The sequence below is a fragment of the Neoarthrinium moseri genome, assembly GCF_022829205.1.
Source record: "Neoarthrinium moseri strain CBS 164.80 chromosome Unknown scaffold3_Wmoseri_CBS_16480, whole genome shotgun sequence".
NCBI classification, from domain to species: Eukaryota; Fungi; Ascomycota; class Sordariomycetes; order Amphisphaeriales; family Apiosporaceae; genus Neoarthrinium; species Neoarthrinium moseri.
This window is the reverse complement of record NW_026055117.1, coordinates 1273412-1298582: the sequence shown is the minus strand read 5'-3', so window position 1 is coordinate 1298582 and position 25171 is coordinate 1273412. Positions and strand designations below refer to the sequence as shown.

Below are 25171 nucleotides of genomic sequence, written 5' to 3'. Positions count from 1 at the left end.
TCCTCCCTCGACTTGGCAAACACATCTAACCCATGATGCGGACGACCCAATCGGTACAGGCACCGAGGAGAACTATCAACCCAGACTGGATGAGCGTGGCCAGGGATTAAAGCTGCAGATGGACTTCTATAGAGCAATGCGCCAGGTCTGGCAGTATTGAAAACGGTGACTCGTACTTGCAGATCCCCAAGTAGTCGGCGCAGGACGGCTCGTTCAGCAGGGATGCTCCCTTGATTTGCACGATGCCGCCTTCAGGCAGACATATATCCGCGGTGGACTATCGAGTCAATATTTGCTTGCTTCTTTCTGCCAGGACAGATCGCCCAGCAACTATGGCCACCAAAGGTCGCTATCCAACTGCATTCTTCACAACCACTCCGTTCCTTACAAGGATAGATGGCAAGCATGAATGTGCGCGTCGACAAGACCATCGCGAAAATTCCGATTCAAAAGCCCTTTTTGTTAGTCGAGCCCCTGCCATGTGGCGCGGGTAACTGCCAGCGTCGTCCGGCATACATATATTGCAGGTAGACGCTCAATCCCCAAGAGATTCCCATTTGCGTCCACACGGGTCTTCGCTCACGTCCTGATTGGGGTTTCAGGGCATGGAAATATTCTGTTTCTCCAGAAGAACACCCACTGCCTAAGCACATCAATTCCTACGCTATGCCTTTTTCCTTTAGTTTCGCTTTGGGTATAACGGGTACGCTCACTTGCGGACATCACTTTGACGTCGTTCTATAGCAACTCATTAGACGACTAACTTGAAACGCGAACCCACCAACTCCGGGTCCTTCACGAGCTTGATTAACGCGAGGGGGACTACTAAAATAACATAGCACCGAACACTTCTTCCCCCGTTCCGTTTGACATGACAATTGATCGCATGATAAGAGAGTACGCCACAAATCGTGAGACTCAATTATCACTAGTCGCAAAGATGTGGCAGTCAAGATTGAAATAGTACATGCATTAGAACTTATCTATTGTGGGATGTATTTGTAGTAATCATCCGGGCCTTCGGGCCTTTCCGTACCTCCGCGTCCCAATCTCCGTTCTCCTCGTTTACATTACAAAACACAGCCTCCCAACTTTGTATCTGGGCTGCATCGACGGGTTTCGACGTTCAGTCATATTCGGTAGTCATGCCCGCTATCTCTTCTCTCATGAAAAACTCGACTCCCCGTAACCCCAGGCCACGCGAACTTCTACTACTATGGAGTCGTCCGGGGGCTTTGCACGTAGGGATGTCAAAACTAAGAGAATGCTAGGCGGGCGGGGTGAGGGGAAAAAAAAAAAAGGTAGGACAACAGCTCGCTGTCGTGCGCTGCTCGATGGCAAGAACTGAATTTTTGCACCCTAATCAGGGTTGCTTCCGAAGACGCCCCTTATGCCTGCTGCTCGTAAGACCCCTTCTGATTATATGACACAATGAAATGAGATTTATGACACAAAAAGTGTTGTGAAGTTGATGTCGAATGTAGGGCGTGATGGCCGGGTATAGTTGAGGAAGGCCACCAACGACTATGGCAATGAGCAGATTGACAATGAACCCCACGAGGACAAAATGTAGCATCCATATGCAGAGAATACACAACCTCAAGGCTGCAGGCAGTTAGTACGGCCCTTGTCTTCAGGTGTGCAACACGATTGCTGCTTTTCAACATGTGCCACAAAGCCTGCCTTCATAATTCGTCGGCATCCACGCTGCCGTGTCGAATTTCCTCATTGCGGCGACGGTTTTGCGGCGGTCGAAGAGCCGAAACAATGCTCGCTATTGCGGATGCCTTAGGCTTAGAGCCCAGTTTCTTGGAGCTGGATCTTCCAGTGCCGTTCGGATCCGCGGGCGTTTTCTAGGCGCTCTGCGGTGTCGAGAGGAGCGTCATACCAGGACTTTTCTCAGGGTCAAAGTTTGGCTTGCGTGCAGATGCACTCTCAACCCGGGAAAGGCCCAATTTCTCCAGACCAGAGATAGCACTGTCGACTTCACCGAAAGAGATGCCAAGACCATTTTTCTTCTCTCCGTCACCGTCCTTCTCAGGTCCATCCTCGGCATTCTCGTCAAGGTTCATGAGCGCAGGTGGCCGCTGGCGCTGTTGCCTGGCCTTTGAAAGAGAGATGGTCTTTTGCTGGTATGTGGAGGTCATAGGCACAGTATCATCACGATCAATGGTCGCTTTCATCAGTGCAGCCATCCATGCGCGTCCTTGTTGAAGGTTGGGCACTGCGAAATAGTGGACCACGGGCTTTGTGAAGGTGACTGCCTTAGACAGGCCAGCACGTGGTGGTTGCAGCTTGAAGATGAACATGGAGTCATCCCCCTTCTGAAGGCCTTCGGCGTCACCGGCCGACGGAAGACTCGTGTCCGCAGGCGCCATCGGAGCATTGCTAGCGCCCGTGAGAGTGGCGTGCAATCCTGTGAGTTTCTCATCGTTGGCGGGCAATACCCGGTGAAACGAAATGTCGATGATGCCCTTCTCCTCTGTGTCGTCCTCTGAGTAGTAGTAGGCAAGGCGACGTCCCCTCAGCACGAAGAACCTCGGCTTCCACGTTGACATGATGTTGGCATTCCTCTTTCGCATCCAGCCGTGGAAATCGGCGTCCTTGATGGCCTCCTTAGGCCCTACGTTGGTAAGTCCCCGGGTGTAGGCGCTGGTTTCCTTTTTGCCCTTCTTTGGCGCTTTCCGAGCGGCTTGACTGCTGATGGTAGTTGACGATACAGGGCTTTTGGTATCCGGTGAGTCCAGCTCAAAGCTGGGACCACCAGATGGTGTGCTGGATCCAGTCCTGGAGGCGGGCGACTGGATCGGGGAGTCCTTGAAGCCGGCCCCTGCGAACTTGGCTCGCTCGTTGCCCGTCACAGCATCAGATATGGCTCGCAGACCACCGAAACCAGACATCTTGGCCGGTTTGGCGAGCCAATCACCGTTTCGAGTTGCCGGTCTCACGGGGGGTGCGGCCGCATCATCCAGCTTCGTCACGGTGGGCGGCGGGTAGTCCTTGGACGGCGGGACTGGCCGTACAGACTCGGTTGTAGCAGCTGAAGTCGTCCTCCTATGGGCACCGTAATACTTCTGTGCAGCGCCACCTCCGGATACCGAGTCCATGCTGCCGAATCTCGAGTGTCTCGACAGCGCAGTCGCGCTCCTCATACGCTGCTCATCGGTGTAGCTCGACTTCTGTGAGTGGCCAGAGATGGTGTCGCGCTTCTTAAGCGTGTTCCGCTTTCGCCCTTCTACTTCTGTGCCAGAAAAATAGCCACGGTCGAAGTCGAGTCCCAAATCGGCCCCTACGACTTCCTCGGAATTGTTGAGACCGGCGAAGCCAGAGGACGAAAGAGGGCGCTGGGAAAATGAACCAGACGCATTGTTCATAGTCCAATTGCGATCAAATGAGGGCTGCTTCTTGTGAGATACAGGGCCGGATTGGGGAAACGTGCCAGAGGCCGCGAGCTTGGGAGTGTTATTCACCAAAGTAGTGCCAGTGTACCGGTGATCTGTTGACGAATGGCGGCGTGAATGGTGCAGGTCTCTAACCGAGGCAGCCGACGGCCGTTTCACATGGCTAGGTCGACTCGGGCTGTCATTCAGATTTTTGGGTGAAACGGGGGTGATGGGGGAAACAGGATCCATCTTGGGTGTGGTCTGTGACAGTCGCCTGCCATCTCTGACCGTTGGCAGTTTCGTCAAGGTATTCGTCCGACTTCGCATCCTGCCCTCACTTCCCGCCTCGCTGCCGTAGGTCTGTGTTGTCCGCCGCCCAGATTGGCCGACACCATTCACCTCATCCTGAAGCGACTTGATTTTCTGCCAGGTTTTGAGCCTCCTCCCCACAGAACCCAGGTCAAATGCCTTGAGGAACAGGGATGACTGGTCCATGCCCAAGAGCACCTCGCCTGAGATTTCCTGGTCTCGAAACACCTCACAGTGCTTTTTCTCCACGCCTGAGGTGAACAGAAATTCAGCCACGTCATCAGCAGTCCATGCAACTACTTGCTCCCGGGTGTGCGCGTCTTCCTCCTCCTCATCGGTCTCCTCGCCTTGAATGTAGGATAGCCGGTCGTGCAGATGCGCACTGTACTCGCTACTTGAATCCGTGGCATGATGCAGGGCTCCGGTACTTGGGGTGGACTGCAGATCATTCATATGCTCGTCGATGACGGTCAAAGTCTCGTGTAAGACTGCGCTATCCTGGCCAGCGCCACTCATACGGCGAATTCCATTGTACGCAGCTGGACCGCTAGGTGTCTTGCTCACCAGGGGCGCAGACGGAGAGATGGGTGACGGTTCTGGCTTGACAGCATTGAGAGGAAGAATGGGTGCGGACTCGGCCTTGGAAGAGGTAGTCGTGTGTGAGGTGCTCGGCCGTCCGTCTGTGCTACTTGCTGCTATCGAGGGGACCTTGCTTAGGTCGGTTGATGATCCGTTGGTTGCTGCAGCTTCTTGGGATACTGGTTTCGGAGGGGGCGGCGGCGCTCCTGCCGTCGGTTGGATGCCCCTTGGGGCTGGTCGTGTGTAGACTGTAATGGCACATACATGTTAGACACCCGGTTCTTTCGGCTATCGACGCAGTGTGTGGTTTATCGCCCGCCTACCTTCAGGAAACAATCCGCTGTTCCCATTCACCATGTGACGACCCAGAAACCAGCCATCGCCGAACTCGTCGTCGCGCTCGATCAGTTCTACCCGATCACCTTTGGAGAGGCTGAGCTCATCGGAGCTTCGGGCTGTGAAGTCATCTGCAAGTAGCCACCTTTGTTAACGCACTTCTTTCTTCGGCGCCATGTTGTAGAGCAGCGCTGGGATGACATTGGCTGCGAGCCGTGATGGCGCCTGCTTCGAGGATGTCATGGCCAACTTGCCGTTTTCGCAGCAAACGCCATCGCGTCATCACGGCACTACCGGGACACCATAGTGCATGGGATCGGTCGGAGTTTACTCACGGATCACGACGAGAATGTCGCCCACCTCGGGCTTGGGTTGAAAACTTGCAGACGCCATGGCTCAAATCATTCGAAAGAAGAAGTAACTCGAGGGACTCCAGGCAGGAAAATCCGACGGTCGTCCAATATTCACGTGGTTGCGGCTCCCAAAATAAAAAAAAACTGGTGCCGAGGATCGCATGAATCTGTCAACGGAAGTCGCCCCAAGATCCAAATCGGGGGGTTCGACAGACGGGGATGCGCGTGCGCAGCTCTCGAAGGAGCAGAGACGGGGGTGTAGTTTTTTTTTTACCCTTTGGGGGGGTCCCAAACGCTGCTGGCCGACGCAGCGCACTCGCGGGCTGAGTCGCTAGTTCGGGTGAGAGTCTACGTCTCTGATTCGGTCAATGTTTCATCGGGCACGCAGAAGGCATCGAGGCCGGAAGTAGCGAAGGATGCGACCGCGCGGGATGCCGAGGGTGGGTGCGGGGATTTGCAAGTTGGTATATATATCGAAGTAAATCGATGTTGTCCTGGACGCGAGAAGACAGACGGGTTCGCGCTTTGCTGCCGGCGGTAGTGGGCTAAGGTTCAGTGGCAGCCGTCGGGGGGCGGCCGTGGCAGTCGGCGGGCCTGATGTCTTGTGTGAATGCGCGGGTGGGAGGTCGGTTGTCGTGGACAGGTTCGACACGTCCTCCAGCTCCAGCAGGCAGGTGGTCGGATCCAATTTCCGACTTGTTTTGTTGTGATGTCTCTGGCTGAGGTTTTAGATGCGGCCACTAGGCGGGCGGGCGGCGGCGGCGGCACTTGATGCTCCCCTTTCCCCTCCGGTTGCAGAGCTGTCACACAGGACACCTTTTTCTGCGGTACACGAACACCTGCCTCGTACGGTACGCCGCCGGCTGGCTGGCTGGCTGGCTGGCTGGGGAGGGTGTTGCAGCGTGCTCGCAGGGGCGGTTACTGTTTGGGCGCGCACGGCAAGACGCTGCTCACAAGCAATGCTACGAGCGACGTGGTGAGCACCGTTTGGCGTGGGAGTGACTGAATAGTAGGCGGAAAAGATTGGCACCGCTGCACTGGCTTCGAAGGGGGCAGAAGCGACAGTCAAAGTCAAGTCAAGTCAAGTCAAATCAAGCCCCAGTCCTAGACGGAGAACGGAGAGGCGCCGGCGTGGGCGTTGGGCCTGGGGCAGGGAGGGGCACTGGCACTGGCACTGGCACTGGGCTTGACTGGCACCGGCGTCACTGGCGCTGGCGATCAGGCTAACTAACTACAGTACACACCTTACCATAGTACTGCGTAACTAAACCGTAGATGAACAACGACGGCTGTGCCTGTCCAGTGCCTGCGCCTGCGGGTCCACCAGGTGATTGGAAGGGTACTTAACATATGCAGCCCCGTAGCCCGCTTCATTCACTTCAGGTGGGTGAGGGTTTGGGCCTCTGGGTCCTCTTTGGCCCTTGGTTCTGCTTGGGGAGGTCGCACGGGAGATGGGTGACGACGGAGATCGCTCGCCTCGCCCAACTAACTCAGATACGATACTTGGCCCAGCAAGGGCCTAGCAAATAGCGCCGGCCGTCCTGCGTCGTGCAGCTCCGTCCCCATTTATTGTGTCCAGAGCTGCCGAGCCCTGGTCCGTCTTTGCAGCCCAGACCCCAGAGAGTGCCTCGGAGTGCCATCTCTCGCGCGGCGGCATTCGATAAAACTTCCCACCCTGTGGAACTCTCCGCTGATCTAGCCGGGCGGATATACTTGATCCTTGGGGGGCGGCCCCAGCCAATCTAACGTACCTTGTCGGCGTGGACGCCAGCGATTGGGTGTGGCCGTGCTCACCACAGGAGCCAGATAGCGTAACCCTTTCCTAGCCTTCCATCCGACTCACTCACTCTTGACAGATGGTTGTCTACTGGGTCATACGCAGATTCGAAGATTCGAAGATTCGAGGACCGTTGTTGGCACAATGACAATCGTCCAAAGTTCGACAAGAATAGCAGCTCGAAGTGTGTGTTCGTATATGTGGGTGTGCATGTAAATCTGGCGAGCCAGAAATGCAGGTAATGCAGCCGTTGACGAAATGGGATTACAACGGAAGGCTCTCAGCGCCCCCCTCAGTCGCACAGCATGACTATAGGTTGGAACCAATCGGCCCATGTAGTTACGTACCTGTCCTGCTGTACTCACCTGCAAGTTTGTCCCCAGGCAACGTTTGGGTACCGAGTCCGGCAGGGCGTTACCCGCCTACGCCGGTGGCCGGTCATCTTGGGGTTCTGTCAGTCTTTTACTCGGGTCACCCGAAATCGAAACTTGTTCCGACTGATTCGGGGAACTGTACTGCTGTGTAGTTCACTATGGTTTGGTTGCTATGAATCTCGCAACCCACTAAAAATGCGAATAGTCAACCATTCAAACCAGCCCAAGAAATCCAGAAGCCTCTTTCCACTCAAGCACGCACTCTGGGGGTCAGGAGTCCACAAGGACCCTGGCTGCCCTGCACCTATCAGTCCCTGGCGAAAGACCTTATCGAGAAAAAGACATGGGATTTCAGATTCCAGAATTTCAGTGCCAAGGAACGGATCCAGCTACCCAAGCCCGTGTCTCGTCAGCCGCTCAAGGTTCGAGTTTGACACAACCTGGAGCGAGACGAGGAGCGAAATCAAAACCTTGAATGGCAAGCTTCTTCACAAAGGTCTCACCAGCCCTGCTGCTATCTCCGTGGCAACTTGCGTAATCCTCCCATTGCCATATGCACGCACCGAGCCAGGCAGGCCTGTAGGGAAGGTGGCCAACATAAGCGGTCTTGGATACAATTACCGGTGCAGCTGGCCCTGTGAGCGACGTTCTCTCCACGCCCACGAAGATTGTGCGAATAGCACACAGCAAATCGTCATTATTGTTGTCTTGCAAACCCTACCGTGGTATATATCGTTGGCAGTCTGTCGGGTCGCTGGGAGCCAAATACTTGAGGTCACGAGACCTCCTTGCGCATGTAGTGAAAGCCCCTCCGTGCTTTCACACACTTCTTCACATGCCGATGGTTCACAATTGACTCCGCGCTGCATCTTGCTCTCCTAAATGAGAACTCCAAAGAGCAGTTGCTGTGGCCAGTAGATGTCTACCGTGTATGGCAATGTACTTTGACATGGTACATATTCGAATGAATGCGAGTGGCCCCCACTTCCAAGTGAACGGACCAGAGCCAGACCAGGGCGCAATAAGGCAAGAAAATCATGGATATATTACTTGCGGCGGAGGAAGTCACCACGCAGTCTCGCCGTTTATACTGGCGGGGCTTTGGAGGCAATTTGTTTCCGTCGGGAAAGAATGTAGTGATCAATGTTGCGCTTGGCAAGTTCATCGTCTACATTCTGCAGTCCCGTCGCCCAAGGCTGCTGTACTGAAAGGGGAGTGGAAGAGAAGATTCGTGCCTAAAATTGGACACTGGCCGCATGTAAGTTAGGTGCCCAGGCAATTATAGTGCCAGATCCCGAAGGCCCGTTCAGCCAGGTTGCAAGTGCCCAGAGAATTTGGATGTATTGTATAGTTGAGATCAGTCCAAGAGGCAGGCTTGAGACGATTATCCATTTCTGATACATTTCTGATGAGAGACAAGGGGAAACGGTTCGCCCCCCGCTTGTACCTTCTCTCGTGTTGGCCCTCGCCGTCCATGCGTGCCACGACCTGAAGGTGCCGTGCTGAGTTTGCCGCACTGTCGTAGACTCGCAGTCTGCATGTCGCCCGTTTCAAACACACTCCTCCACCGAGCTTTTGGTCAGCTCAGATGTGACTCGGAGCATCACCAGCGTCAACAAGCCCAACGAGACGAGAGACAAACATCCAAGCGAATAAACAAGCGAGCAAGTGAGAGAGTGAGAGAGCGAGTTCAGCAGAAGAGGGCAGCACGTCCAGCCGCCTTCTCGGATGCATGTGGTTATTCGCTCATGTTGCGCCTTGTCCGACTTTCTTCTTTCTCCGCCTTGGCAAGATTATTGCCTCTTTGAGCCTCAGTCCAAGGTAAGCCGGACAGACTTGCTAAGGATCTCACCGGACTATACTGCTCACTAGCGGCCGCGACTTACGAGCTGCACATGCGTTATTTGACCGGCCTGTCTCCAGCCTGGGATGCACGACAGTCGTCGGCGCCTCAGCAAAACGCCGCGAGATCCCACCCCCTCCGTTGATCCTTGATCCTGCAGAGGGTGCGATGCGGCGCGGTTGAGTGGGATGGCGCCAGCGGGAACGGGAGGCCATCGCACTTCTTCGACGAGGGCCGCCTCGTCTGACGAACACCAGCTCCAGACGACCAACGACACGGTCAACCGCTTCCTGGGCGGCCGCCAGCGCTCGTGGATGACAACTGCGAAGCCGGTCAAGCCCACCCCTCGCCCACCGAACCGACCACCGAGAGAATCCCTGCCAGAACCGCAAGCCTTCAGGCCCAACGGTCAACGACCTCCTCAGCAGCAGCACTCAGCCTTGTCAACACATCTACTGTGGCCTCAATTGCCCGCCCCATCGGATCTGCTCTCTGTCGGAGCGCCGTCAGCCTCAGCGTAGGAAATCCTCCCTTGCTTCATCACTGTTGCGCCGCGCACGCGATGTCTAATCTCCGCCGCTTGGCCGTCTCACGCCACATGGGATTGAACTCTCGCTGACTTGAAAAGATCCTGCAGACCTTCGGCATCGGCTGTGCTGCCCTCTCCAGCCCCCAGCGACGAACCGAGCCCGGCAGCCTACAACCCGAGTGCAGGCGTGGGCCCAAACGATTTTAGCAGGAATAATCGGCCTGCGCCCGGGGCGACAACGACCGCGGCAGCGGCAGCAACATATGCTCCAGTCACTGAAGCGCATTTCTTACCAGTAGACGGAGCAGGGGCGACTTATACGGACGCACACTATACAGACGGAGACTACACCGAGCCTGCAGCTCGGGCTCCGGCACCGAGGGATACGGCAGTAGCGGATGGAACAGTAAATCCCCCGGAGGCTGATGCTGGCAGTCGCATATCGAGCGCATTCTCACCAGCATCACCAGCATCTTTTGCGCCGCATGGTCCTCCGCATCCGAACGCCCCCTCTCCCATTCCCATGACGGCAGCTCTGCCGCAGGCGCCACACGTGGATCCGGAACCGCCTGCAAAGCGGCGTCGCGTCGGACGGAACATGAGTGCAGCTTTTTTGCAGCATCTCCATGCTGCAGAGGTCATCGATAATCATGTTAGAACACAGGGAGGCGAGGACGCCTTGGAGATCAGTGTGGAAAGGCCTCGGTATCAGCTGCTTCGCGATGCATGTTTTGCTGGGGACCTCTTCTTCGTCGCTCTACACCAGGTCTTCTGCGCGTGGTCTAGCAGCAACAGAATAGTTCGTAAGTTACCAAAGTTTCGTCCTTTATCTGGCTTTGTGACATGTAGACGGCTGCTCAGGTCGAGGGAGCAAGGGGGGCAACCGAGCACAAGAGCACAAGAGCACGTGGGCGCGCGTCTCGCCTGGCCTCGTATCTGATTCTTTTCTTTGTCCTTGATGTCTTCCTCCAAGACATAATTGCTAACGTGAGGTTCTAGATAACCTTTGTGTAGAAGGGTTTCATGACACAAACCTCATAGACAATGCTTTTGGACTGATGGGCACAATCCTGAAGAGCAACAACAAACTGCGGTCTCAGCATGCTGCTTTTTTCATTAATTTCCCTGGGCCGCTGGATGAAATACTCCAAGAACACGACGTCTATGCCAGCACTATCCACCAGGTCCTCAACTTCCTAGTGAGGCTGTCGCAGCACTGGATGGTGGCGAGTCACGAACACAGGAGGCTTGGGTATCCCCTGCTTATGGACGAACTGTTGAGCACATTTGGGCTCCTCTCCAAGATACTTCAGTCCATCGTATTTAGAGCGTCGCGTAGGGCCTTGGGGGTTATGGACGGCATGGTTGGCGCTGAGATGGACGAACTCTTCAGGCAGGATCAAATGACACACCTGGACGGGAATGGTAACTTCGTTCCAAGAATGACCCAAGATTTTCATAAGGACCCTACCAACCGGCTTTTGATATCGCGTTTCCAGACGCTCATCGCTCAGACAAGAACAGCAAGCCAGGCCACACTCGCCTCCCAACAGCAGCCGCAGCAAACCCCCCAGCAACAGTATCAAACTCAGCAGCAGCAATATCAACAAACTATTCAGCACCAACATCAACAAGCCCCTCACCAGCAATATCAGCAAGTCCACCAGCAACAGCACAGGCAACAACCCCGTCCTAACGTGCGCCAGGTGGGTTCACAGGGGGTTTCCGCGCCGCCTTCACACCAATCCTCACCCACCACGACCTACCCGGGATCTGTGCCTACGCTTCCCAGCACAGGACAGGAAACCCACTCTCCTGTAAATCCGTACTCTCCTGTAGTTTCCAATGGGAATACGTTCACAACTGGCGGCAGCTTTGTACCTGCTCAATACCAGCATCCCTCGACGCATGTGCCAACAACAACTTCGGGCCATGCAAGCTCGCCTACACATCCATATCTCCCGAGCAACTCGCCAATTCAATCGCCAAACGCAAGCCAAGGCCAGCCCAATCAAATGCGAGTAACCAACACTCCTAACGGCGGCCAGTTCGTACAATCTCCCGTGAATGCTCCAGGTTATATGCAGCACCTGGGTCGACGCGCGTCCCAACAGTTTGTTTCAGTCCCTAGCACACGTTCACCACAAATGCAAACCTTCAACAGTGTTCCAACCCAACGGCACGGGTCGGGTTCTCCAGCTCAGAATTCTCAGAATCTTCTGAATACAGCAAACCAGGTGCCGCAGACACGAACACCAGGCCAAGCTTCTCCTGTCCTGCCAGCTGAGATGGCCTTCCAAGCGCCGCCTCAAGCTCAGCCGGGTCGCAATCCGATATCGAACTCCCTGACCACTGCTCAGAGCCCAGCCAATGGCATGTCGATGTTCGGGACTCCTCTCTCGGCTAACATCGCAAATGGACAGGCTTCAGCCGGACAGCAGATGCGAAACCAACAGAGGTTAGCTAATCAGCAGCTCTTGTATCAAATGAGTCAAATGCGACAGGGCATACGGCAGCCTCCTATCAATCGTCAAGCTCACCAAAGTAGCACTAATGGCAGCTCCATGGCAAATTTGATACGGGCTGACAACCGAATTGCGCAGTCACAGTATCCCGGTGACGCTTATGACAGGAAGTCTCTTGAGATGTCTCTTCACCAAGCACACTTACGAAGTCCAAGGAGGCTGCCGAGAAAACTTAATGAGCCGACGGAGAGATACTACCAGGCTGTGAAACGCCTTGCGCTACCAGCCACTCCGATCCCTCAACAACAGCGCCTTTACTCTTTGCAATTCTACATTCCTGATACGGAGCACATGAGTATTTCGCGCAACAAGCAGGTGCAAGGAGACTCTCTGCCAATCAACTTTTTCTGGGATGGGTCAATCCGTATGCGATTACGGACTTGTCTCATGAGGAGCAGTACTACGGATGTCCCGGAGAACGAGTGGGTACTCAGTGAAACTAGCTGGCCGGAGCATATCTATATGCAGCTCAACACAAACGTCCTGACCGTCAAGCGAAAACAGCATCATGCTAAGGACCAGCCAATTGAGATAGGTTCTTTCATTCGACGAGGCATCAATGAGCTCAAGATCTCCGTTCCTGTTCCTAAAGACCCCGCCCTGAGGGCTGTAGAAAAGAACAAGACGCCATTCATAGCTGTTGAGGTTATCGAGACCTTGAGCCAAAGCTCGATTTACGCACTTTCTAACCTTGGGACGGCCTCGATGGTACCCACGGAGGAAACACGAGCCAAGATTCAGAAACGCCTTGGCGGATCTTCGGACCCGGGCGACGACGAGATCGCAATGGTTGTAAGCGATCTCAGCATCAACCTGGCTGACCCCTTTAGCTACACTCTCTGGGCAATTCCGGTCCGGGGTAAAGACTGCACGCATTTGGAGTGCTTTGACCTCGAAACATGGCTCGAAACCCGCCCGAGAAAGAAATCTTGTATCTGTGGAGCGAAGAAGTCTTCAGACTGCAGCCGATGCCCGAAAGAGCCGTCGATGATCGATAAGTGGAAGTGTCCCCTATGTCAGGCCGACGCTCGTCCCTATAGCTTGCGTATCGATGGTTATCTTTCAGAGGTCAGGGAGCAGTTATTGGCGAGGAACCTGCAGAAGGTCAAAGAGATCAAAGTCTCAGCCGATGGATCCTGGCAGCCGGTCATTCCTGACGACGATAGTGACTTTGACAGTGACGATGATACCAGACCCAACGGGACAGCAGCCAAGAGACCTGGTCATCAGCTCACTCACCAGAGCTCCGCAGTTGAGGTTATCTATCTCGACGATGACTGATTCGACCCGGCAAATAAAACACCCAGGAGACACCACACCTTTGCATGCGCAGCTTATATCTGGCACGGTGTGTCAAGTTATTTGCGTCATCATTTCGGAGAAGAAATGCATAGCGCGTGACATTCTATGAGACATTCGTTTCGAAGCGAGATACCCCAGAATCGTTTGATTTAATTATTTCTAACCCATGATTTTCTGGGAGCAAGCAAGGCGTTCGCAAGGCATCTATGTGGCTTTCTATTCCTCACTTCAGCTTGGCATGTGCGATGGATACAGGGAAATGACTAAAGAGAAAACGGAGCTTTTTTTTTCACCCTTTCTTCTTTGACAATGGATGGCCAAGTCGGTTGCTCTTTCCTTTTCATATGCATCAGAATTGCACACGGAACTGTTAATAGCGATGGCTGTGAGCGTAGAACGAGGTAGAGATGGCTGTAACGATGGATATGAAGCATCAGGAGCTCACGAGGAACTTCTTGAGGCAATCGGGTACACAAAGCATTTTGTGGCACAAATGGCCCGCATTACATAGCCACCAACTCGAAAATTTAAAATGAACCATTTCCCGTTCTTAAAGCGTGTGACAAACCGGGCTATATATGGGTAAGGTCCCTGTAAGCTTTCGCGGTATCTCTACAGATGTTGCATCTACAGCTCTCCCAACATGTCCTGAACTTCATCGCCTACCCTATCAAACCATACCATGACCTTCTGGTCAATGATACTAGGCTCGATATATATTCCTAAGCTCTTCACTCGACCGTCATCCCCAATCCTGAACTCAGCCGGGACAGCTACGCCGAGCAGAGCAAAGACCTCCGAGGCACCCCAAGCCAGAAATTGTTCTCCAGACACCCATTCCAGCTCGATCGTAATATTTTCCAGCCTCCTCCAGTCCGCCCTCAACACCGGATCCTCGCGGTTCTTGACAAATGTGAACTCCCGCGGCGACTCTAAGCGAAGCTCTAGTCCTCTGAATCCATCGTTCCAATACCTGCCCGCGTAAGCCTTGAGCGGGAGGCTCCGCGGGATATCCGAGACGTTCGGGAACACCCTATCTCTGGAGGTTTTCCAAGCCTGGGCCATGGACTGAAGTTGCCTCTCCCCCTTCCCAGCGACATCCTCTCTCTGGCCGTCCTCAACCCCTAGAAAGTCGTCCATGAGCTTCATATACACCGCGTCTTCTGCCATCGTGCCGTATATAAACGAGTTGGACAAGAGCACAACTCCCCACTGTTCCTCGGGCATGAAGGCCATTCTCGTGCTGTAGCCGTTCACCGCCCCACTGTGCGTTACGAATTTGTGGCCACGGTAGTATGTCTCCTCCCAGCCCATGGCATAGAGGAGCGGGCTCATGTGCTCGAACGGACCTGGGCTGGTCGTGAGCATCAACGGCCTAGTGAGTGCCTCGAAATCCTTCTTCTCCAACGGCAGGCCCTTGCCGCCTTCCATGAAAGCCCGAACCCACTTCGCCACGTCCGACACGCTGCTGATGATCCCGCCTCCGCCGACCAGCTCGGTGTCCGTCCAGGGCTGGTGGTCCACGCTGGCCGTAAAAGGGTTATACGAGTACCCATACGCCAGCCTCGCGGTCCCTTGCCTGTCCGTGTCCAGAGCCTCGGTCAGGTTGATGACGGTCGAGTCCATGCCAAGGGGCCCCCAAATCGCCTCGCGGTGCACGTCGCCGATCCAGCGCCCGCTCAGCTTCTGTATCACCGCCTGGATGAGCATGTATCCCTGGTTGAAGTAGCGCCACTCCTGGCGCAACTCGGCGAAAGCGGGCAAGTGTCTCAGGCTTCTGATCAGGTCCCGCATGCCATAGCCCTCGCCGCCGTATGACAGATCGCAGCGCGGTAGGCCTAGACGGTGCGCCAGAGCGTCCTTCGGCGTTGCGTGGTGTGTTGCGTAGTCAGAGGGCAGGGCGAAATCTTCGCCCAATATCTCTCTGAGGGTTGAGTCGATACTCCAGCGGCGGTCTCCAGGATGGGCCTTGGTGTAGTTGTCCAGCGTGTAAAGCAGCGAGGCTGCGGTGAAAGATTTGGTGCATGATGCCAGGTAATAGAGCGTGTCAGGTGTAGCTGGTGTATCCGGTAGGACAGCATAGCCAAAGGACTGTTCTTCATTGTGAGATACCACTGCGGTCAAGATTTCGAGGGCTACACTCACATCAAGGTACGTCTCGTTTCCTTTCAATACTGCCACAGAAATGCTTGGGACATGGAAGCGATCCATGAGATCTTGGATATATCCACGCGTCTCCTGGTCTAAGCCATATTTAACAACGGGCCTGTCAGCAAGCCCCGCGCTGGTCAGATGCGCCTGCTGTACGTGCGCAGCGATACAGAGGCCGCACAACAGTAAAAAAGACACATTGTACAACAGAGATGGCATATCAACGATGGTGAAGAAGTACAAGGCTCCCTGGCTAGAAACTGTCGTCTAGCAGCGTCTGATTACTGTCTGGTCCATGGTCTAGTCAGGCATTGTTCTGTGTGGTGCATAGAGTAAGCTTGCGGCACAGCAAGTAGATAGTGCCGAGGCCCGCCAACGCTCTGACAACGCGCCTCAAGGACAGCGCAAGAGACGCAACTAAAGACTGCTGTTTATTTACATGTTCTCGCACCCCGGAATGTCCGGTATTTCCACGTCCACTGTTTCCCAGTGCCCTTCACGAGACTCTACCCAGCTCCTTGACGATAAGACGAATATCTCAATCTTCTCGAAATCGATAGCGTCGCCATATAACTCTTTAATCCGGGGCAACACGGCCTCTCCGCAAGCTGGACAGTCGTTGCCATTGATCAGTGCCTGGAATACTGAGAGATATTTCGAGGGCGTGTTTGTCGGAGTATATCTTCTGGCAGTGACACAGTCGCTGTGGTAACCAAAGGCAAGTTCATGTAATACGTGCGAGTAGATATATAGGATATGCGAGGGGTATAGGTTGAAGGGTCGGAATTTGCCCTTTCCAGTTTCCTGGGAATATCTTGACCAAGGATCCCGAGGCTTTTGATACCACAGACTAGGAGGGACGGCTCCGAGACTGATCTTGGACCCAAGAATATGTTCCTCAATATCGGAGAGGCGCACCGCGACGTAGCCTTTTCTTATTGGGTAGTCCGATGGAACCGACGTGAATTCGGAACCCTGACGGTACCCTTCTGAAATCTCGGGCAGGGCAACTAAGACGCAGTACTTGCGGCTGCTGAACTCAAAGAAGGGATTTGGAAAGACAGGAAGATCATCGTAGATGACACATTCAGGGAATTGTATGCCCTGACCAGGGTTCTCATCCTCCACCTTCCTCAAGGCTTCATTGAGCGTCTGAAAAGGTTTCCGCGGTCCTCCAAGACTACGGATCACACGCCTGCCAATCTCAAGGTCCACAATGTCATTCCTTGATATGTAATCATGCCATCTGCCCTTCTTCTGCTTGGAGATGGCGTCGTTCAGGGGAAATAAGTTTTCCAGAGCTATAGTGCGGCTGAGACGACAGACGTGTAGTGCAGCAGGGTGGTCTTCTGGGTCAGGAAAAGGAGGTATAGTGGGTATCCTCCCGTAGACTTTGCCTGGCTCCGGGGGCTTGGGAAATTCAAGGACTGGCCAGAGAGTGGTACTCCCTTCCCACGTAGATGTTCGTATCATGGTGGTGCTGGGCAAGGTGTGCTTCCAGATCTTGAGCTGAAGCTCCACGGGAAGAAGTGCGAACTGGTGGAAGTCCTTGCCTTGGAGGCTCAATCCAGAGACTTGGCCTTCGAGATATTCCACCGTTACCTTCGGTTCGGCTAGCTCGATATCTGGTGGCGGGCTGCTGCCCCGAAACCTCTCTCTGGATGGATACATTGTGGGCCTTGATCTCAAGCCCTCGATAGAGTGAGTGTAGCGACGTTCGAAGTCACGGTACGATGGGAGTACAGTACGTACAGCTTCGCTCCAAGACGATTATGCCCTGCCGGCGGGATGAGGCGCACCTGAACCCCACTGGTGAAGAAGGCGCCTGGTTGGGCACCTAATCTGTAGTGGGGCTCAAGGCTTTTGAAAACCCTAGCTTCGCTGTAGGGAACGCCACAGGCAATCTCAGGCACCTATTGGCCCATGTGAGGTCGCTGAGATGTCAGGACAACTTGCGACAGATATCCATATCATAGGACAGAAGACGTTCACCGGTATCTCTTTCTTTAAGTCTTCATGGGAATATCTACATATTAATCGTATGTCTTGTCTGTTGTGTACATGGTGGGGCTGTTCTATATCTCGTCCGCAGATGCAGGATTACGCCCAATGGCTTGCGCGTAGTTGACGTCTATAGACCTTCTTTTGCGAGCATGTCTGCTATATCCAGATAAAAAGCAATCGCATTGAATCTTGATGATTGTCAGTTCTCAAAACTTCCTTGAGCAGACCTCAGAAGTGTAAATAGTGTAACTTACGTAGGATCCTTCCCCAGCCAAAGTTTTCGCATCGTCCATCTTAGCCGGTTTGTCCAGTTGATCAGGTCGAGGTGGCTTACACCGACGAGGGTCCCTTTGTATTCGCCCCATCTGCTGGAGTTGACGCTCACCAGCCCATCATTGGGTCCTTCGGCGTCTTGCAGAATGCTGTGTGATTGACGAAAGGGACTCAGTAATGATGGCTGGTCCATCATGGCTCCGTAAGAGAAATATCGTACGTTGGCGTCATCGACTGTCTTGGGATTGAACTCCTTTGTGGCATACTCCCGTGTTAGTTGAGAGAATGCGCCGGTTGAGAACCCAACACCCTCCAGGATCTTATAAACGCTTGGCAACCGCTCGGCACCAATTTCATTGAAAACGAAGTCTGCAAAGGCGCTTCCATGGTGAGGCGTTGCAACCGTGACAAGAGAGCACACATCAACGTCCTTCGGTTGCAGGTGGGATATCATGTGTCTGGCATCCAAGCCGCCCATACTGTGAGCGATGATATTGACGCTCTTGCCCTGGGCTGCTTCGGCGATGTGTTGCCCTAGCTTTTCGGCCCGCTCCTCGATGCTCCCCGAGGGCGGCACAGCGGCAGTGATGACCTCGACACCATTTGCCTTGAGAGCGTCTGATATCCCACGCCAGTAATGGACTGAGGGCAACCAGCCTCCGGCTACCTGAAGTTCTGCAAACCCCAGAAGGCCGTGAGCCAAAACGATTGGGTTCTTTGGGGTGTCTGTGATGATGTTAGGATGCTAGGTACTCAGGCGGGTTGTTGACGTTGCGAACCATAATTCTCTCTGATTTGGGCATAATCATCCTGTATCTGCCGACCCAAATCTCTTAATCGGGGATCGCTCTCTGACTTATCGGAGTACCATCTGACCCTAAGGTGGTAGTCTGCCCTGTACGCCTTGGGCACATGGATGAGTGGCTGAGCATGGGTGGGATGAACTCGGCAGTGATGCGGTATACGCTTGATCAGGATCATTGCAACCTCAGTCTAGCCCGAAGGCGTCGGACTGCAGGGGACTCGGATTCTATAACATGCACGTTACCCTGGCGTGCAGTCTTGGTGGTCGTGTCACTCGGTGCGGTGACGAAGAACACAGCCTGGGAAATTCCACCCGCTCTCGCTTTCGGGATTTCAGCCTGACGTCACGAGCAGCCGTCGAAGCCCACGAGCCTGCAACCAACTGGTAGCAAGAGAGCTCGAATTTGAGCGTTGTGCTCTTATAGCCAGAATCGGGTCGTCGTGATACGGCCTCTCTGAGCCTTCTGCGCCCCAGACGCGACAGTGTGCCTCGAAATGTTGCTGATCTAAACTATCAGGGATCGTCCGTGACGTGAATGGCTGCAGCACTGCGGTGTCTTTGACCGTTGGTGATTTTGGGGGGGCAGACAGGGGTACCTGGGGGCGGAACCCCGGGTGCTGCGCCCGTGGGAGGTTCCGCCCAGCCATCCGCGCCTGGGCTGAACCTGGCTTGTCTGGCACTTCTTGCTCGGTTACCTAGGTAGACCTCAACCTGTCCACGGCCGCATTCGAGGCCGCAGACGATGTCCACGTTGCCCACCCTTCGTCCCCAAGCCCAGCTTATCACCGTTGCCGCTTCTTGCAGGGCCGCAATCATCCTCACAAGTCTAGTCTCTTTTGATCAAGACAGCTCATCGCTGCCCACTGCGCTATTGCAAGGTTGCCAGTCGTCCGCGATGCGCAGTCAAGCGCCGGCAGCTAACTGCATTCTGGGCCGGCAGCTCTGGTCGTAGGATTAAGCGCGATGCTCTCGTGAACGCCAGGGTTCTTGCAGCATTGCTCATATGCTCCACTTTAGTCGTTCGAGACTTGCGTGAAGGTAGCAGCACTGTTCACATGCCTTGCTGCCAACCGAGCTAACTACTTACACAGGCCTGCCGCGACGAAGTGGGACTTCTCCTCCGGTATTGGGCAAGCAATATCGATCTCGTCTGTCCCTCTCTGGCGCCTTGCAAGGAAGTCTTCCATATCCATATTGAGTCTGATTATACACGTATTAAGTGATAGGCATCTGGACCATTGCAACCAACATGACAGACAAGGCTATGATTGTGATAATGTATCATTGACTGAAGAGGTCAAGATCTACCGCATTTCTCGTGCCATATCATCGACACTGGCTCTGTGGATCAACAAGGAACCGCGTTTATGATGTATGCACGTCAAACAGGCTTCTTGACTTTGACCAAACAGACTCTACAGTTAGGCGCGTAAATTTGCAATTGTCAAAGTGATTGGTGGTGAAAAGCAGGGGTCTACTGGTCGACCCGGAGCACTGGGACGACTACTCACCAATGCCCGTCCCTCATTGGACAGCTACCTCTTGAGCAGATGACTACCAAAAGCATAACAGCAGGTGCCCCATAGCCTGTGGGGCAGTGTCATCCTCTCAGAGTAGTTTTCGAGAGTGGCCCTTGAGGCCGTGTCCAAGACCGGGTTGCACTATACTTTGTTTGCTCACATGCGGTAGCTTGAGCCCAAAGCTCCACTCAAAGCCGATCCTTTACTATAAGCAAGGTGAACAGGGAAGGCAACAACCAACAGGTAACACTGCATATGCAGACCACAGGGATACTGCTCAGCCATCCGACCAGTTGTAGAATGGAGATAGACAGAACCATCGGTTGATCTGGTCATGGGTAAATAACTCGGACCGGACCAGTCTTTCTATTCGGGATGTGTCGCTGGAGGACGAAGCGCCGCGGGGTTTTGCACCCGGATTTTCGGGCCCTGCCTACACATATACTATCGTATAAACGCGAAGGCCGCACGATTCATTCCCAAGACCTTCACTGCTTCTCGAGGGATCTGCCCTTGATCATTCATGTAAACAGTCCAGCAAAAATGGCCAGCTCAGGAGATTGCAGCAAGGACGGTTGTTACTACGGCTACCTTCAGTATGAACCTTCGCTGGCCGGCAATGCTCTATTGCTCGCACTATTTGCAGTTCTACTGCCGATCGCCTGCATTTTGTGCCATCGATACCACAGCAGCGTCTTCTCGACGATAGTCGCCACTGGCCTCTGCCTTGAGGTCATCGCGTATGCCAGTCGCCTACTACTTGCGACCCATGAAGATGGCGACAAAACCGAATTCGTCCTCTCCTACATTGCGACTATTCTGGCCCCTACAATCATATCACTCGCCATCTTCCGGCTTATGCCGCCAGTTGTGGCCGCGTACGGCGAACAGTTCCGCGCTTGGAGACCAAGTTGGCACAACGTCGTCTTCTATGCATTAACAGCCATCTGTGTGGTGTTGCAGGCAGTTGGAGGAGTCCTTTCGACAGTTCCAAATGATCGCGCTTTGGTGAGAGCCAACCTTCAGCAATGTATTCATGAAGTCACTAACACGTTTGTCGATAGAATGACACCGGGGTTCGAGTCCTTGTAGCCGGCTTTGCAGTTCACATATCGAGCCTTCTTATCTTTACACTTCTTGGATTTCGCTTCGCCCTGGCTGTTCGAGAGAGGAAAGGGGGCCTTGATACAAGTGGTGTTGCAGTATACAACAAAAAACGATTCAGTGCCTTTCTTTTTGGTACGTATGGAACTGCTAGCCTGCAAGTGACATTGTGCTAATACAGACAGGTTTGGGCATCGCCACGCTACTCCTCTCGACACGCACATTCTATCGCATGATCGCTATCTCTGAGGGGCTATCAAGTGCCCTCGCACAGAATGAGATCCTATTCCTTGTCCTCGATGGAGTGCTTGTGTTCATCGCCTCGGCTCTTATCATAGCACTATTCCCCGGGCGCATGCTCGGAGGCTCCTGGCGGGAACCCTTGACCCATAAGCGCAAGATGTCACAGAAGACTGTGAACAGACCTGCGCCCATTCAACTCCAGCAAGGCCAACAATATCGGGCGTCCTACAGTCCGAAATACAGACGCGTCAGTCTCAAATCGAGCAACAATGTGTCTCCGAGGTACTCTCCACGCTACTCGCCACGGCACTCACCGAGAAAGGCTGTCGTACCCCAGAGAAACGCAAACCTGGTGGACAGTAATGCCTTGTGGTAGTTCATTCGCAGCCCCCGCAGGGTAATTTCTGCAGGACAATATACCCTTTTAGATTGATGATGAGGAGTAAGGGGGTGGAAGGTTTGATTGCTTCTTCTGCGCGGCGTTCAAGGTTGTTTACTTGGGAGGCGTTACTTGTATTTCTGGCTTCGCTTCATCTTTAGGTGTTGAAGGTTACTTTGATTTTTTACAGCGAGTACTGGTGTTACGATCATGTCCGTTAGTCGCTCATTATAGACAAGACATCAGAATGCTTGGGGAGCCAAGGCAGATTGATATATTTCCACTATCACTTGCTCGTATCCTTTCCATAGTACTCTCGAAGCCACATGACCAGCGTATACATACACCGAGTTGCTTGTTGATCTCCTTTCACGACAAAAGTTGGAAGATGTCTGGTTACGTTGTGCCCATGAGAATACGGTGTTTCTGGCCGTTGATACGCTACGAGTCAATCCAGCAAAGGAGCGGTGAGGGTAAAACAAAGAATGCCTTTTGCAAGTTTTACGCGTTGCCACTGGTTTGAAATGCCGATTTAAGCGCGCTCCTCCACGGTGTTTATGGCATCGCAAGAGCAGGCCGCCCCCTAACCATCAGTTGCATATCCACTTCCGGGTACATCTACCGAACTTGATCCAAGATCGCTCTCAGTTGCCATGGACCTATCTCCCCCAGATCAGGGCTGATATGCAGCACCTATAGTGGAATGGGGTTCGTGAGGGCCACCGTCATATGGCCACAGGAACCAAGAGCCGCCATAATTCCACGTCAAAAGGTCTGCTCGAGGACTGCTTCCTTACCACAAAAGAAGCCAGTGCCTCCGTTCTCAACTCAGGGGGGTCCCTGTGCCGTACGGGTGGGTGGCCAGGGGTTATCGTTGAAGTAAGGGAGGGCAGATCGCTATTTAGACTTGGACTTGGACATTGGATTGGACGACTGTACCTTGTCTATCTATGAGAAATCAAGACCAATCAGATATCTAGGGATGACGTTTCCTCTGCTAGTTTCTACGTCGTGGCCAAAGACCAACCATTATTGCACCTATCCCCTGCTGATATTGGGTTGGCGCGTAGGGGAAGTGCAGACTTCGGCATTCTCTGATACCCAACAGGCAGTAACGTACCAACAGCAAACCGGAACATCAGACTAGGCATGGACTGTAGTCCAGACCAGACACCCACCAGGATGTCCACAAGATACTTTGTTGTTTCCCTGTTCAGCATGCTTTGGTGTTCACCTTGCAGGTCGTATCAGTAGAAGTACCTGATTAGGACTGCCTGAGTAATTGACGTGTGCCCTACATTGACTCATATGGCCATTTACTTTAACGGCAACCGAGATAACGATCGGTCTTGGTTTCCACTCATTCACGATGCAGTTGATTCTCATAGACTAGTCTACGATTGACCACCTCATGCATCTATCGTAGATTTTGCATGCTACTGTGGCTTCTCTATACAGGATCAACCCCGGGACTGTAAATCTTAGCATTTCGTAAACAGGTATACTGTGTAGAGCGGCCTTTGACAAGCACCGAATCTTCCTTCCTCGCCATGAAGAGTCCAAGGCTTCATACATCAATTGTTACAAATCTGCCAAATTTCAATATACCGGTTCATATTCCCTTGTGTTCTTTGACCATCGATACCACATGTCGCCGTCCTGGGGCTCAAGATCTCACATTGGGCCTCAGTGTTCACAGTTCATCTGTCGCAATTTACTGGGCTAGCATTTACCGGGCTAGCCGAGGGCCGGATCTTGTTGTCTGGCAAGTAGACCTTGAACCGACAACATCTGAACAGCGACTCGGTTCTATTTGGCCATTGTTAACTTTGAACGGTAGTTTCCATGAAAGGAGGTGAATCTATGGGATTATGGGCCAGGAACGAGACATTGACCGTCAGATATATAGATAGGTCCATGGGAAGTTACACTATCCATTCATGTTTTGACTCCGTAGATGCACTACACGGGGTGCCGCCTTCTGGATACAGGACATCTGTGGTCTCCAGAGAACCTTTCAGGGGCGTTTCAGGGGCGAGTGGCCGAGGACAAAGGGACAGTATATTCCTGAGGCAAATATATGTTCCATTTGTAAACGTCTGTTCTACTTCACCAGGCAACGAGGTTCTTCTACGGGTGGCCCTAGGCACCACGTCAACCTTGCTTTGTCGGTATCCAGACGCGTACTTCAACCTGCTCGCGTGGCTGCTCGTAGCAATCGCCTCGCCGAAGCTCAGTACCTGGCAGCACAGTCGCTTTAATTCGATTTAATACGTATGGTTGACCCTCTAGAATCACAAATCTTGGTTGTTTCTGAGTGTGCTCCTCATGACAAACATCATGCCGCAAGGAACGAAGCGTGTGCATTCGCCTGCACCTTACGAGCGTATCGTCAGGGCCAAGACTTCCGACGAAGAGATAGAGGGCATGGGCAATGCCCGGAACATCGCGATATTGCCGGTTGAAGAGATCAAATCTGAGCTGAAGGGCGACGTAAATGTGCAAGCACCTTCGGTAAGAAAATCCACCCACGTCAACGTCCTGATCATAGACCAACTACCCCGTTAGGCTAATCAAAGCACACGTGCTGCTTGTTCCTACTGCAAGGAATTGTCTACAGAGAACGAAGAATTGAAATACGAGAACGCCAAGCTCATATCACGACTCCAAGGACTTACCGTATCCGAAGAGCTCGTCGTCAAAGCCGAGCAGCCGGATCGCTCTCCTGACGGCGACCCAGACGAGGAGGCCGATGCCGAGGTCAAGAGACTCGCGGCCCAGAACGGCGGGCTGACGCAGACGGTGGTGTCGCTGAGGCTCGCCTTGAATCGACAGGTGACAGAGCACAAGGCGCGGGAGGATCTGAATTGCCGCATCTACGAGCAGTGGCTGGAGGTGCGCAGCACGTCGATGCAGACCAAGCTCAACGAGCAGCTGGCGGCCAAGACCCAGGAGATGGAGCAGCGCGGCCAGGAGCGCGAGATAGCCCTGGCCGAGAAGGAGGGCCAGCTCGAGGCGCTGTCCGAGAAGCACCAAGCGGAGGTCCTGAAGAACCAGAGATATAGAGACCGTCTCCGGGATGCCGAGTGGCACAACAGGCTCTTGCGCGAGGATTACAAAGCGCTCGGAAGAGCTCATCGACGCAATGCAGATCGTCTCATGGCCCCGGCATCCGACACCTTGACCCGTATGGATGAAGAAATGGAGGAGCTGCACCGGGAGTTGCAGCATTTACTGTCTCCATATGACAGAAGAGATAGGGGTGGTCGCCGATGACCACGGACGCGGAGTTGGACATGAGAATCCTATCTCGGTTGGATGAGCGAGGGACAAGTCTGGAGAGCAACGTCAGAGAAGAAGTCAGAAAAAAGCCGAGCGCGGT

At 53.6% G+C, this 25171-nt stretch overlaps 7 protein-coding genes across 7 annotated transcripts; 3 read left to right on the top strand and 4 right to left on the bottom strand.

Annotated features, from left to right (window-relative positions):
• Positions 1 to 1853: 1853 nt before the first annotated feature.
• Positions 1854 to 5000, bottom strand: JN550_001772 (uncharacterized protein; the record flags this gene model as incomplete). The annotated part of the gene is made up of 3 exons (XM_049312993.1): positions 1854 to 4519; positions 4595 to 4738; positions 4943 to 5000. 3 exons carry the CDS (start codon positions 4998 to 5000, stop codon positions 1854 to 1856), a joined length of 2868 nt encoding a protein of 955 aa, XP_049176623.1.
• A 4142-nt stretch (positions 5001 to 9142) lies between these two features.
• JN550_001771 (uncharacterized protein) lies at positions 9143 to 13289 on the top strand (the record flags this gene model as incomplete). The annotated part of the gene is made up of 3 exons (XM_049312991.1): positions 9143 to 9471; positions 9592 to 10286; positions 10483 to 13289. 3 exons carry the CDS (start codon positions 9143 to 9145, stop codon positions 13287 to 13289), a joined length of 3831 nt encoding a protein of 1276 aa, XP_049176622.1.
• Positions 13290 to 13937: 648 nt separating this feature from the next.
• Positions 13938 to 15521, bottom strand: JN550_001770 (uncharacterized protein; the record flags this gene model as incomplete). Its single annotated transcript, XM_049312990.1, has 1 exon — positions 13938 to 15521. One exon carries the CDS (start codon positions 15519 to 15521, stop codon positions 13938 to 13940), a length of 1584 nt encoding a protein of 527 aa, XP_049176621.1.
• Positions 15522 to 15896: 375 nt separating this feature from the next.
• Positions 15897 to 17132, bottom strand: JN550_001769 (uncharacterized protein; the record flags this gene model as incomplete). Its single annotated transcript, XM_049312989.1, has 1 exon — positions 15897 to 17132. One exon carries the CDS (start codon positions 17130 to 17132, stop codon positions 15897 to 15899), a length of 1236 nt encoding a protein of 411 aa, XP_049176620.1.
• Positions 17133 to 17592: 460 nt separating this feature from the next.
• On the bottom strand, positions 17593 to 18719 carry JN550_001768 (uncharacterized protein; the record flags this gene model as incomplete). The annotated part of the gene is made up of 3 exons (XM_049312988.1): positions 17593 to 17653; positions 17720 to 18464; positions 18518 to 18719. The coding sequence occupies 3 exons, from the start codon at positions 18717 to 18719 to the stop codon at positions 17593 to 17595; spliced, it is 1008 nt and encodes a 335-aa protein (XP_049176619.1).
• A 1887-nt stretch (positions 18720 to 20606) lies between these two features.
• JN550_001767 (uncharacterized protein) lies at positions 20607 to 21786 on the top strand (the record flags this gene model as incomplete). The annotated part of the gene is made up of 3 exons (XM_049312987.1): positions 20607 to 21071; positions 21128 to 21302; positions 21353 to 21786. 3 exons carry the CDS (start codon positions 20607 to 20609, stop codon positions 21784 to 21786), a joined length of 1074 nt encoding a protein of 357 aa, XP_049176618.1.
• Positions 21787 to 24129: 2343 nt separating this feature from the next.
• On the top strand, positions 24130 to 25065 carry JN550_001766 (uncharacterized protein; the record flags this gene model as incomplete). Its single annotated transcript, XM_049312986.1, has 2 exons — positions 24130 to 24303; positions 24358 to 25065. The coding sequence occupies 2 exons, from the start codon at positions 24130 to 24132 to the stop codon at positions 25063 to 25065; spliced, it is 882 nt and encodes a 293-aa protein (XP_049176617.1).
• Positions 25066 to 25171: the final 106 nt, after the last annotated feature.